This window comes from Dromaius novaehollandiae, chromosome W (assembly GCF_036370855.1).
Source record: "Dromaius novaehollandiae isolate bDroNov1 chromosome W, bDroNov1.hap1, whole genome shotgun sequence".
NCBI classification, from domain to species: Eukaryota; Metazoa; Chordata; class Aves; order Casuariiformes; family Dromaiidae; genus Dromaius; species Dromaius novaehollandiae.
Window position 1 is genome coordinate 61,894,648 of NC_088130.1, and position 14,192 is coordinate 61,908,839.

Here is a 14,192-nt window from a genome sequence, read left to right on the forward strand (position 1 = left end):
GTTCTCTTCTGGACATAGATCAGAGTATGCAGCCCTGAATGAAAGGATGGTCTAAGTCAGAACTATAGTCAGGGACTGCAGGAATCCCAGTCAACCCTGGGTATCCTTTTTGATCCTTGGAAAGCCTCTTAGGGCTTTCTGCATGGAGGAATGCAGACAAGCTTGCACAGTAAGCTGGATCAGACGCAAGATGATTCTGGCTTGTGTTAGTGCTGTGCCTGAGCTGTGCTAACTTACCCTCCAGCTACCAGACTTCTGGGCTGGAGCTGGCTCGTGGAGTGTGGGACTGCCGGGCTGCACCTGTGTGCACAGACGTGCCCAAAGACTCCCTGTGCCACAATTTCTCTGTTTGCAAAATGTGAACAGTAGCACTTAACGCCCTCCCCAGCAACGCTTGTGACGAATCATTGAGGAATGAAACACTTGGTGATGAGTTCTCACAAACACTCCGCAAATATAACGAGGCCTCTTGTTGTTTGTTTGATTGCCAAAAAAATCTCATTAGTAGGGTACTCCTCCCTTGATAATAGCATCTGTAAAGCTTCCTTTTCCAGTCCAGAGTTCACATGGTCAGAGTCTGCTTTATTTTTGATTTCTTTAAAATAAATGGAGGTAAAAGCAAATGTTACTTCTCGAATGATATAGGCTAAAAAGCTTCTCTTTAAAGAAAAACTCCTCTGCTTATCTTTTTCTCTCTGACGTGATTTAGAAGAGGCAGACCTTCAGCAAATGGCTAGCCATCACTGAATAGCCATCACTGGCCACTGAATTGGCCAGGTTTGCAAACCTGTATTCTAGATTAACACAACAGTGAGGACTTGAACCGCCGTAAAGCTGTGTGGCACCAAACACTGCCTACAACAAGGCATGGGGATTGATATGTAGAATTCAAAAGCTTTCTAGGAAGTTGCTCATTTGCTCTAAACCAAAATACTTAAGTCTGAAACTGGGCTTTACTTACAGCGAAAGAAGCTGTGGAAATGTTGCCCTGGGAACACTGCAAGAAGTCAGTGAATGTGCTGGAGATTTATCACTTCTTCCACCTCTCTTTTTCCCCAGTTTCTGGGAAAGCAAGGCACTGTAGCTGTCTGTCTTATTGCAGCTCATGGGAGGGTCGAAAATACTTAAGGAAGGAGCAATGAGGAAGCAGTTGGTGTTAACTGTAGTCTTAGATGAGACTTAATATAATCCTGAGGCTGGAGGAAGTTTAGGATTGAGACTCTGCAAGGTGGATGGACCCTGCCAGACAGCTCCCTATGGATGGGAGAGGTGGCCCCATCTCCTGGCTGTGCATTGCCTCTGCTTCCGTCGTGCCAGCTCTTGTGCTCAATTTACCCCTCGGTTTGCCAGTTCAGTTTGCTAAGCCCTTGGGATAACTGAGCTCACTGAGGGATTAAGAGAGCTCCAGAGCTGGTGCAAATTGAGGGGGTGAGACTTCCAGGGATGAGTGAAAGTGTGCCTTTTGCAGCAGTCGAGCATTAGGCTGGCTGTGCTTTCTTGTGAAACCTTGCCCACCCAACCCCCCCCCCCCCCCCCCCCAAAAAAAAAACCTCTTTGTTTCCTGCTGAATGTTCCTCTCCCTGAAAATCAGTTTCTAGTCTCTAAGCCTGCCACCATGGCACACTAGCAGTCCCTCTTCTCAAAGGCAGCTCCATCTCCAGTGAGGTTATTATCTCTTAAGAGCCATAAATGAACTCTTAATTCTGTGACTTACATTCAGTGATGAAGTTAACTAATTTATTCTATAAAATATATAGTACTTACAGTATGGCATGTAAATGTGGCTGTTGAAATCTTAACCTTTGCATTTCTGATTTTGATTTTTTTCTGTTTCTCCCCCACCCTGCAACCTTACTACTTCATTTACAATCTCTGCATAAAACACATTACTGGAATACATTCAAATGTGTATTTCTTGGACATAAAACTACAGTTTTGTGAAATGCAAAGCACCACTTCTCTCAGGTAACTAATATCTTGTAAATCCAGTGTTTGTGCTCCTGTACGCATAAAGAAATACCTGATTTGAGCACTTAGGCACATTTCACTTTCTGTGGAATGCGAATCTATAAGACTTGTCCTATAGATTTTTTTCACCCTTATAACATTTCCTGCTTTTCTTAAAAGCAGATTATGAAAATACTTATTTGCTGTGTATTTGTCTAGAGACGCTATTCCTGTAGTATGTGTGTGCCCCCATTATATCTGAAGGACCTAAATATTTCTGTGGCAGCATTGTGTATTACCGGTCTTGTACATAGAAAAGGAGATGATCTTGCTGCTTTTTAGCAAAGATTCAACAGAACAGAAAAGTAAGATCTAATATTAAAGCTTATTTCTTAAAGTATGCTGCAGTAAATGTACCAAGCACATTATGAAGAATTATCATAGTTAGAACTATGCTACATGTTCCTTCAAAAAAATGAACATTTTTTTTCCTATTTGAAGCATCACATTTAGCTACTTAGTCCAGAGCCTTGCTTTGCTTATTCTTAGGCTATGGTGATCGTAAAAATATGGTGCCTAATGTATAGTGAACCATTTTGACTGTGTGAATGAACAAGATTTTTAATCTTCTAATAGAAGAAATTTTAACCACCATTATAGTGCTGACCATATCTTAACAAAGAAATTCAGGGACATCTCAGCTGCCATTCATGCTCATGTTATCTATTGCCCTTCCCACTTGTGATCACATAACTATCCAGTGCTTCCTAATGCTACTGTCCCACATCATGCTGTAAGCTGTATTGTAACTAAATTTGGCAGCTGCAAGTAAGGGGTGGCAGTGTCATGTACACAAGTGCTCTGCAGTCCATAAACTGCAATTTGGGCATCTCTTTTATTGTACACTTGTGCGTTAAGCTGGGAGTGAGGGCAATCTCACCTAGCTTTCAGGTAAGGCTGGTGTTAACACTGGCACGAATGGGGATAGGTGCGTGGCCATCACTTGTGTACCCCGAGGCCACATAGGGTACTCATTCTGTGTGCTAGCTGGAGGGAGAGGAGGGCGAAACCTGTTTTGTGGGAGAGGGGTTACTGAAAGCAAAGTGAATTAAGAGGGCTGTAAAAATTGATAAAGATAGGACTGTCTGTTTTTATATTCTGCCACATAACAGGGGTTTAAATGAATTTCCCTATAATTTGTCTTCAAATACCGACATTTAACTCTTAGGCTGTATAAATGAACTGGCTTTTTCTAGAGTAAAATTCATGCCCTGCGTCCAGGCTAATATGTTCACCTACTATAAACATTACTGCCTATGGTTACAGCTGGAATAAAAAATTCCTTTTATATACATCATAGCTGGCAGAGACTCCTGAGACCACCACAAATCACTTCAGCCTTTTGGTGCTCTCTGACGAAATGAAGTGAAATGTAAAACAGCTCAGGCTTCAGGCAGTCTGACTCTGGAAAGCAATTAGCTTGTTTAGACCATTGTTTGTATCCTCCCATTTTTCCAGGTGCTGAGCAAAGGTATTCCAGCAGCTCCCCTGATTAATTTAACACTGGAGTTTAATAACCTCCTATTCCTTCCTTCCTAAAATGTTTTGCTCACCCTCTGTTTAGCTTTTTATTTAAGCAAAGCAAAAGAAAACCCCAAAACCCAGCAAGTCCCCCCCCCTCCTCCAGCAGAAGAAGAAAGAAGGGGGGGGGGGGGGGGAAGCCAGGGTCATAACAGGGAATAACAAAGCAGTGAGTTATTTATGCAGCCGTGATTGGCAAAAATGATTGCAACATGAATTTGCCCAGAAGCAATGATTAGATCATAAAAATGTTAAGGAAATCTGTAACTCAACACCATTGTATAGATTGAAGAAGTTTTTGTTCCCTACCTTAATTGTGGTGACTTGTTATTAAAGTATTTATTCAGAGTAATCTCTTTGGACAGCGAGCCCTTATCCCATCTGCATGCATAATTAAAAGTGAGGGGGGATGAAGGGGGAGCATAAATGGTTTACCATGCTACATGAGCAAGGGAGGGAATTACACAATGACAGGTGAAGAGCAGATTTATCTCCTGTTGGAATTTCAATGCTGCAAGCAAGGCAGGACACTGTTGCTTGCTAATATCCTTGCAAACACCACAGTTGCTGCTTCTCCAGATTACTGTCCAAAAATCATTTCTGGTCTCTAAAAGGCCTGTAGCGCTGCATCTGTGGCTGTGGTTTTTGAGCGGCTGGTACTCAAGCAAAGGGATTGGATTTGGGTATGTGGGCTTGTGAATCCAGAAAAATTGGATTGTGCTTAAAAAATTTACTTACTTGGCTGGCTATTTATTTATTTATAAATAAACATTGGTAGTGTCTGTCTTTGTTGAATACAAATCAGAGGGCTGTAATTGTACCAACTGAAACAATGTCATCACCTGCCTCCTGCAGCCGTCCCTTTTCCAATGATAAAAGAATTTGGTGCAATTCTTCTTTTTCTACTTTGTGAGTAGAAAGAAGGTTGCACTCGAACATTCATCACCAGACAGATTTACCATCATTAGGCAGTACTCAAACACACAGTATCTGTTTTTAAATTGAACTGTTACGGATGCAAATCAGATCTGCATAGAATAAGCTGGTATGTATTTGACTGTAACTATTCACTACAGAGTACTTTTCCCTTAACTTCTGATGTCTCACCTCTGCAGCAACAGTACAGAGAATGCCAGGAACTTTTGAGCCTTTATCAGAAGTACCTAGCTGAGCAGCAGGAAAAACTATCACTCTCCCTCTCTGAACTCAGTGCTGCCAAGGAGAAGGAGCAGAAGGTAAGCTCTTTTCTCTCATCTCTGTTTTAATGATATCTTCGAAACATCTTTTCATTTTTTTCTAGAGCTATAACTGAAGTGCATCATTTTGTATTGTACAACATTGTAAGCTCTTTGTGATGACTCCCATGACTCCTTTCCCTAATACGTGGATTGCAAGGAAGCAAGAGCCTATTAGAGGCAAGTTTTGGATCAATAAAATGGGTGAAATTAACTGACCATGTTTTAGTGCAGTAGGAACCATAGGAACCCATTTCTTTGCTAAAGAAAAAGATAAGATGTTCTTCTATTTTCTTTGCTTCTGTTTTATTAAAAAATAAAATAATTGCCATCACTTAGAGCCTGTAAAACTTTCACCGCCTTTTGATGGTTGAAAAGCCGATTACAGGTAATGTGTTTGGTCAATATGAGCTTTATGAAGTTTGTAAGGCAGTCCATCTGACTTGAGCTGTTCATATAAGACCCCAAATCATATATGCAGTTAAAAAACAGAAAATATAGACCAGGGATACAATGTGTTAAATGAAGTGGTAAAATGGTTCTCAGTTGTATGTGCTCAAGGACTCAAAAACATGGTTGCCTGAGATTTCTTCTGAGAACTAGGCACTTCATTTGCTTCCCTGTTGATAGCTGAGTATACCCTGAAGAACAAGGCAATTCATGCAGGTACCCTACCTAATGGTATTCTTACCTGCTCTTCTCTTTCCAGTTGCTTCCATGCGCAGATCTCCATTCAGAATCTATCTTGCCTAAGACCGTGCCTTTTATATATGTTGAGCTCTTGATCTTTTGCTAGAAGAATCTTAAAGGCTTATAATACAGCTAGAAGTGAAGCCATCAGCGTAATGTTTCCAGAAGATGGCCTGATTTTTGCCTCTCAGTGGTTCCCTGCTAACTAAATTGCATAGACAGAGCCTGCTTAGTCTGTGAAAAGAGGCATGTGTTTTTAATTCTGTTCATGAAACGGGTAGCGATGCTTCTAACTTCATCTTCAGCAGAAATTTTTTTTATTCTGTCAATGTTATTTTTTCCTGCTAAGATATTTTGTTGGATATTGAACTGTTTATCAAATTTTTAGCACCTACATGCATTTTATTTTCATTCTTTTGTATGTTTCTCAGACATCTATTTTGTGATGGTGTTAATCTCTTAGAGTAGGAACCTTTTTATCTGAGAATGGATGGTGCCAGGCTTCTCGCCTGTGATCTGCTACTGGCTGTGGGATCGTGACGGGAACCAGTCCTGAGGAATCCACTTAAGCCAACAGCACTGTGGTAGCTGGGTTTGGGATGATGCCATTACTTCTCTTTGGTTGAGCCGGGCTTGAAACCTTTCATCTTTAGTCTACATCTGTCTTGTTCCATGATAGCTACTGGTATAAAGGTATCCAGTTTTCTATCACATCTGCAGTGCCAAAAAATATAAAAGTAGACAATAGGAAACCTTCAGGCCATTAACTGTCAAATCAGCATCTGACAATACAGCAGTCCTCGTTCATCTCTTCTTGCTATTCTGTCTTCCTAATCACTCTTAGCAGCTGTATACACAGGGAGTGTTTTGAACTCTTCTGGCTTCTCCATTTGCAAGATTCTATCAAGCTTGTGTTTGATTCTGTTATTTCTTCCCTCTATACTTGCAGGAAGTTTTGTCCACAAATGCAAATTCAGATGTTATGTCCAGGCTTGTCTTGACATTTTGTTTATGGTTACCTAGTCTACAGCTCCAGCCCAGGAGGTCTGAAATCACCTTAGCTCTCTTAACCTGTGCAAAGCTCTGTAGGCATAGATTAAAAAAAAAAAAAAAAAACTGTCAAAGCGTATTTCAACTGGTCTTTTTCATAACATGCAATGATATTTCTGACTTCCTCTAGAAGAGTTACCTTTCCTCTTCAATTTCCTCTTTTTATGCAATCCTAATGGACATGGAACTGCATATATTCTGTGCGCATTTGGCTTTATAAATTGTTACCTTTTTTTTTTTCCTCCTTCCAAATAAGTCCTTCACGCTGTGCTTCTCCTTATGGCTCAAACAGGAAGAATTTGCAGGACTGCCTTATTGCTTCAGTTCTTTCCTTGACATGGTCTTTCATATGATAGCTATCAAAAAAACAAAACAGGACACTAGGCTGCTTGTTGTTGGAATACAGTGTTATTTTTATACATTTTTTTGTTGCTGTCTTTTGTCTCTTGTCTTAATACTTGAACTATGAACTCTTAGCATTGTGGCTGGTCTCTTTTTCTTCTTTTTGAGCGTTGTCTAAGACAGGGAAAGGACATGCATCTGGGTGTAGCACATCATTGGGGAATGTCACTGGGAGCACAGCAGGGGAGGATCTTAGGAGGTAAGGATCAGGAAGAGGGAGACCAAAAACCTTTCCTTCTGCCCTGAGTGCTGCTCACCCTTGCTCTCCCTGAGCTGGTGAAGCTTTTGCTTTCTTTCTCTCCTCTTCCACTCCTCCAGCTGGAGTTTGAAAAAAGCTGCCTTAGTGAAACTGGTTTGAAGATGAAGCTGAAGAAGTCTTCCTGAGTTTTGTTTGAATCCTTGACCATTGAGAATCTTTTCCCTTATTGTTTGTTTTGACTGGGCTAAGGAAATCTAGGATGTGTTTGGCTTTATATCAGTAGATACTGGCTTGCTGCCTAGTTTTCACTTCTTTGAGCTGTCTAGTAGAGGTAGTCAGCCTTTCCTACTTCAGGTGACTGCTGATGTTACTGGGACATCTGTGCTTCAGTGTAAGATGCTGTTCTGATTTTCCTGTGTCTTGCAGATGTGCATGGGACTGCACAGGCATACTCTGTACTGAAGTATCTCTTTGTTCTGCTTGTTATGAAGTGTTCTTTCTTGTTTCTGTTCATTTTCCCCTTTTGTTCCACTTGTTTGTGTTTGATTCATTTTCAGTGCTGCTCTTCTACCTTAGCATCACTCACTCCTGGCCTGTCTGGTTCCTTCTTTCTTACTGTAGAATAATGCTGACCATGAGACTGCCACTTCCTGGGCTTGGGCAGGTATTTGAAAGCATTTCCTTTTGCTGTTTAAATGGTGGGTTTTAGTGTTAGAATGGGGCAAGTAACAGGTCAAGAGAACTGCAGTGTTTCCAAACTTTTATTGCCCTGTTGCAAAAAGAGATGGAGGTATATGGGAATAAAATGACTGTAGTGCCTGTGCACATCTGGCTGAAATACCAGCCATATTGAACTAATGCAGCTACTTTAGTGTTCACTTTTTATTTTTGTCTGTTTTAGCATCATAGTTAGGGAACACTAATTCTGAATCGCATTTTCCTCTTATCTAATATTGCTCCTGTATAACAAAAGTCAGCCCTCAAAATTTAAAGAAACATGCTGGCAGTAGTGAAATAAAATTGCTGGGAAAATGGTGGTGAGATGATTTAAGACAGGACTCTTGTGGAGTCAATAATCAGTAACTGGAACATGGAGCTTCCTTTTTTTTGTGAGATAAAGTTAATTCCATTTGAAAAGATACTTAAGGTGACATGAATTGAATTATTCAAACTGGCCTTCTCAGCATTAACTCTAGGTTAATATCTCATGATGCCTCTGGTTTCATTATAGGAGTTTTAAGTACATAACTTTTTATAATAAATTCAATACCTAGAAGCTGAACTGAAATTGGTTTACCTTCTACCAACCCATAAAAAGAAGCATTAATTGTAAAGTGAATATTAAAGTGGTCACTAAAGTTGACTCAGATTCAAAGAGATAGCTCTTGTGTAAATGAAGTGAAGAGCTCTACTGAACAATAGGCTTCTGCCCTGATATTAATAGAAAATATCATCCATATTAAAATGTAGTTAAATCTCTTCTGTCAAATACGATTTTTGGATGTTCTTTCTGTGGCTCCCAAACATTCAATCTTTGCCATTTTCAGAAGCTTTACACAGAGGTGTAAAGAAAATTGCCCTTGTTTTAGGTAATCAGGTCTGACCTAGTTATACAGTCCCTGCTTCACTGCCATATCAAACGCTGGCAAGAATCCAGTTTACTTTGGCAAGTCTCTGGCCGATGAAAGCATGTAGATGTTTTGCAGCTTAGAGTAGGACTTGAATCCCAAGATTTGGCTGAGTTTTTACAGGCCTAGAGTTCTTGAGCTACTTCTAAAAGAAGGGTAGTACCTGTAGTCTCAGCCTTGCCTATTCATGCTAATCTTTGAATTTACAAGTACAGCTGGCAGCTTTTATTTCTTATTTGTATAAGATTATCAGCACATCTGTTAATTCCCTTGGCTTGCACAGATTGTTCTGTATGTCTGTTAAGGTTTCTGTACGTAGAGATGGAATAGATGTGGGTAGAATTTGAGACAGAAAGGAATATCAAGAATTTCTTATTTTCAGTGGGATATCTCCTCCCTCCTTTTTTTGTGTATTACGCTGTCTCTTGTTATTCAGTGTTTATATTCCAGTAGTGCCAGAGGCCCTCATCAGGAAAAAGGTATTTTGTGTACTAAGCACTGTGCAAGCACACTGTAAGACATGGTCTGCTTTGGGAAGATTTGTAAAAATCTTAAGAAGATTAACTTTTTGGGGGGAGGCTAAATTTTGTAAACTATTTTTTTTTTCATATTACTATTTCTTTTAAGTCACTGGTTCATCTTAAACATTGTTGACACAGTTGTGGTGTCATTTCGCAATGAAATCCAAAGGAAACTATTTCTTGAAAGGACTAGGACGTCTCGCTTTCTTTTCATGTCAGTGAGTAAAATTCTTGTCCGTATCATTGTCATTTTTTGCTTCAATAAGGGCGATTACATACCAAAGCTTCAAATATTGGTTATTTGAATTTTCCCTTTGAAAAGGATATCGAAAAAAGTCAGTCAGCAGAAGGCCTTCCTTTCTGTTTTTTCACAAACTTTTTTTTTCTACACAGGTCACCTTTAAACACATTCTTAGCTTATTTAAAGAAAAAAAAAATCCCACATATGCAAAGGGTTTTGAATGCTATAAGGTAAACTTGCATGACTGAATTTACTTTGTCTGTTTACCCAGCTGTACTGGAACAATGGATGAGCCCGTCTGAAAGATACTTGAGAATTGGCATAATAAATAAAGAACTAATTTGACTGTGGACCCAAAGGTATTGGAATAATTTTAGGAGGCCAGACAGAGACGAAGGTTTAGCATGCGTAAATATCGGGAATAGCCTTGCCTTACCTGTGCTACTTTCAGCAAACCCACTGATCTCTCTCTGTACCTCTGTTATCTGTAAAATGGAGATAATGTTTTTTGTCCTCATTCTTTCTGTCCTCTGCTGAGAATAAAAGGTTTTGGGAACCTTCTTCTGTGTGTTCAGCGTGACTAGTAGTGAAATTCCAAACTTAGCATGGTGTGGAGTAGACTAGCTTGGTACAAGGAAGGAAAAAATGTGCTTTTTCTTTTCATCTGTAGGTTAATTATAGTAGTTGATTTACCTGTGTGTGTGTTTGGGGGGGGGGGGGGGCGGTTTAGAGAAGAGCTACCACCAAACACCAATGTGGGTAGATACAAATATTTCAACTAAAAGGAAACATCAGTATTAAAATATCTGCGTATTGCTAACATTCACAATACAAGTCCATCTGCACTCAATCCCCTGGAAATGCTCGCCACAGTAGGACAGTTGGGTTTGCATAAAAGCCCTGTCTGCTTGCATGCTGTGAAAGATGCTGTATTAGTGATGATAAGCACTTCACTCTGTTCACTGCTTAAGCGAGGTCTGAGCAGTTCACTGCTTAACTGAGATCTATGCCAGTTCACTGTCTCTTTGCTATTGTTCTATTGTCTTTAATCAACTTTGTCTCTAGTCTCTTTAGGATTTTTTTCTTTTCTTTGAAGATTTCTTCTTTGTTTCATCTGCTTGGCTTTAAATACTGTCCCTCCTATGGGAAACTTCCGTAGGTGGACACTCGTATATGCTATGGATTTTTCTTTTGGGGAATAAATCTGGAAAGAAGACAATGCTGTCTTTTCTAACCAAACATGCTCCTAGCCTCAGACTTTGTGATAGCATTTGACAAGAGTAATAATATCAGGTCTGTATTTTGAGAGTTTGAGAATTTTCACCCATCCTCGAAGACCTCCTGTCCTTGAGGAACACTTTACCAACTCTTAAATCAGATGATGGAGTTTGTTCAGTGTAACCCATATAGTGGTTCTTGGGAGAGCACTTTGTGACCATATTCACCACTCCCTAATATCAATATTTTAGTGGTATACAATCTGTTTGAAGTGCAAGTGAGGCTCCTTCAGTGGATGCAAGACTTCATAATACTGCACTTCATGCAGTCAAAAATTTCATAATATGCTGTAGGCCTTAGGGAAGCAAACTTCTCTTCTGCTGTGCTTTGCTTTCCAGAGTTAGCTATCTGCTTTCTTTATTACTGGGAACTAAACATCCTGGCTCCCTAACAGTGTGCTGACAGTTTCAGTAGGCCATTTGGGCTATGCAAATGGCCTTTGGTTTTGCTATTTTTGGCTTTTTTTTTTCTTTTTTTTTTTTCTTTCTTTCTTTCTTTTTTTTTTTTTTTAGTTATCTGAGATTCTTGAAAATCAATTCCTCATGTACTTCCAACCAGTTTGATTCAATAGCTTCTGGTAAGAGATTTCTTAACCTTCTCTAAGCATGGCAGGTCCTGCATGATGTGATCAAGATTGTTCCTGAATTCCCTGCTCAAAAACAGCACCTTGGAGACATTAAAAGCTCAACTGAACAAGGCTTTGAGTAACCTGATGTAACTTTGAAGATGGCCTTGCTTTGTGTGGGTGTTTGGACCAGACGACCAGAGTTCCTTTCCAACCTGAATTATGCTATGATTTTATTCTATGTTCTCTCTCTTCCACATCTTTTTTCAGGAGATCGTCTTTTGAAAACCTGTTTTGATGAGAAGTGAAAATACTTCTGGACTGGTAGCAGTAGTCCAAAAATTAGGCCCTTTTTTTTTTAAAGTGGAAATGATTAAAGTAGCTATTAGTGGAAATGATTAAAGTAGCTATTTCTTGTTATCAAAAGGAATGGAGGCTGTAGTGTCATGTAGGACTTCATAATCTGAATAATTTTATTCAAAAGTTTAAATCCCAGATAGTGGTTTTGACATTAGTGATTTGAAAGAAAAATTGGTTACCATCTTTTACCTGCAGAGCACATGTTTTTGTGTTGATCAGGTTGCTTAATTAAAAGTGTCTTTATTTCACAAAGACCAGATGATTATCTGTTCAGGGCACTGCTGGTTGGTCTTTGTATGGCAGAAAGTTTTTTTTTTAATTAAAGTCAGGGCTGTAACTTTCTTCCACTAAGAAGGTGGGAAAATTCGTTATCTGTCTGTACCAGGATGATTGCCTGCAGAAATATCTCTGAGTTAGTTCCGAATACCCTAAGATTTAGTTGAGTTTTTCGTTCTGAGCTGCAAAAAGTTCAGATTTAGTTTTTTCTGACGCGCAGCTTGCCACTGACATTTATAAGAACTCTTCTGGACTCTCTGGGAGTTGATCCCCCATAGGACAAATTCCAGGTGCTGGTAAAGTTCTTGCGAGAGCTCAACTCATTTCCGTACTATTTAAGTAGAATATATCTGGTGAGGTGGCATCAGCACAAATGGTGTGGCTGTGTGCATCTGTAGTGTTCATTGCAAGATTGCATATGTGATGCATGTGATTATGGCTTTGGGCAGCCTACTTACCTGTCTGTGATCCAATGAAAGCATTGAATAACCTTTTGTAACAATTTCTGGTTGCCATCTATTCATGGCTGATGCCAGAAAATGTCTCAAAGATAACACCCATCTGCCTATCCCTTCCTGCTTTCAGATTTATAGTATTGTGTGTGTTTTTCTTCACTTTGGAAATTCACTGTTATGATTTGAGAGTTTGGGACACGTAGGCAGAATCAGGCCATGCAGACATTCAAAACCATGATGCATCAATGATGATTCATATTGCCATCATCACAAACAGGGATGTGTGATTTTCCCTTGTCTATGCAAGTAGGCTGATAATCTGAGACTCATGTAGTCAAAGCTACAAAGTTGCAACACAGACACCTGTTTTTTCAGCCTGGCTGAGCTATTTTGTAAGGTTGAAAGTAGGAAAAACCAAGTGATGTCATCAGACCTGTCTTTAAGGTGTGGATTACCCACAGGTTGGTTTCTGCCTTGAAATAAACAGTCATTTCTAGTCAATCTGTAATAGATAGGTTTGGTTTCATGGTTATGTCTTTCCCTATCTGTTCTCCTCTCTATAGGCAGCAGCAATTGCGTTAGCCGGAGCAGGCCAAGCAAAGTTTCAGCGTTGTCCTCAGCGTTTGCCAGTGTATCATCTCAAAAACTCCTCTTGGTTTCTGGACACCTTATACTGGAGTTGGGTCAGAGACGCACTAATTTAGCTGAAGACTGCCGTTTTACAATGCATGTCTCTGCCCTAAAACTTCAGATGTAAGACTTTTCACAACCTTGGTACTTTAGCTTGGTCAAGGACCCAGGACCTCTTGCGGGTTAATGTCACTCTTAAACCTCAGCAGACGTTTTTGCTCACAGTCATATCGAGAACATCGCTTGAATCAGGAAATTAACATACATTTTTAAGCTACGTGCATCTGGGCTGAGGCTGCTTAGTACAGGTAGCATTAAGTGTGCTTTCATTTTTAATTTACAGTGCAAAACCACTTATGTTTATGGTTACAAAAAAAGACTGAAAATTTTAATACAGAACTTGTCTCATTAAATGAGCTTGGGAGACTGCAAAGGTGGAGCAACCTGTGAAAAACTGAGCTCACTCTGCTGGATTTCAAGTGACAGTTGTGGAGACCATTTCTGTTCTTGAGATCTGTACATTCATCCCATAAACCCTCATTTGCACAGCACTCCACTGTTACTGCAGTTTCTTTTCATCCATTTAGGTATGGGGTTGAAGGAGACAAAACAGGTACTTTATTTGCAACTTCTGCATTAAATGTGTATATTCTCTTCCTTGGAGTCCGTAGGGATTTTGAGGTTAAGAGGAAGACAGGGTCTAGAAAGCACAGTACTGGTCAGATATCAGCATGCATGCCATACAGGTGGGAAGGACTTGCTTGTGCGTCTTACTAGCACTGCTAAAGCAAAAATCCTCCTTCTATGTGCCTGGGAGCATGTGCAACCACATTGTGAAGGTATAGACAGACTGACTGGTAACTTCTGGGTTTTTTCAAACCAATGTATAGCATCTGGTGAAAATAAACCTGTGGCTGAAGCGCCAGCATGAGTTTAGCATTCACACTTGAACTGGTATGCTTGTAAGCAAATTTTGAATACAGTACTGTTTCTGGCTGTGAAAATGTATTATTTTCTACTTTTTCTAAATCTTAATGCAGGGAAATTAGTGCCAGTTTGTGTGTGCATGTGGGCTGTTTGTTTTACTGTGTTAAGCTTTCTAGATAATGTTGCAAAAGGTTGATGTCCATTGAT

General features: G+C 39.8%; 1 protein-coding gene across 6 annotated transcripts in view; it reads left to right on the top strand.

Moving 5' to 3' along the window:
• LOC112982198 (protein hinderin) overlaps positions 1-14,192 on the top strand; it is a 172,746-nt gene that overhangs the window by 64,425 nt on the left and 94,129 nt on the right. For all 6 annotated transcript variants that reach the window (XM_064500430.1, XM_064500428.1, XM_064500427.1 and 3 more), the window contains one exon: positions 4,636-4,763. In XM_064500430.1, the coding sequence (XP_064356500.1) occupies positions 4,636-4,763 (128 nt within the window). The remainder of the gene's footprint in view (positions 1-4,635; positions 4,764-14,192) is intronic.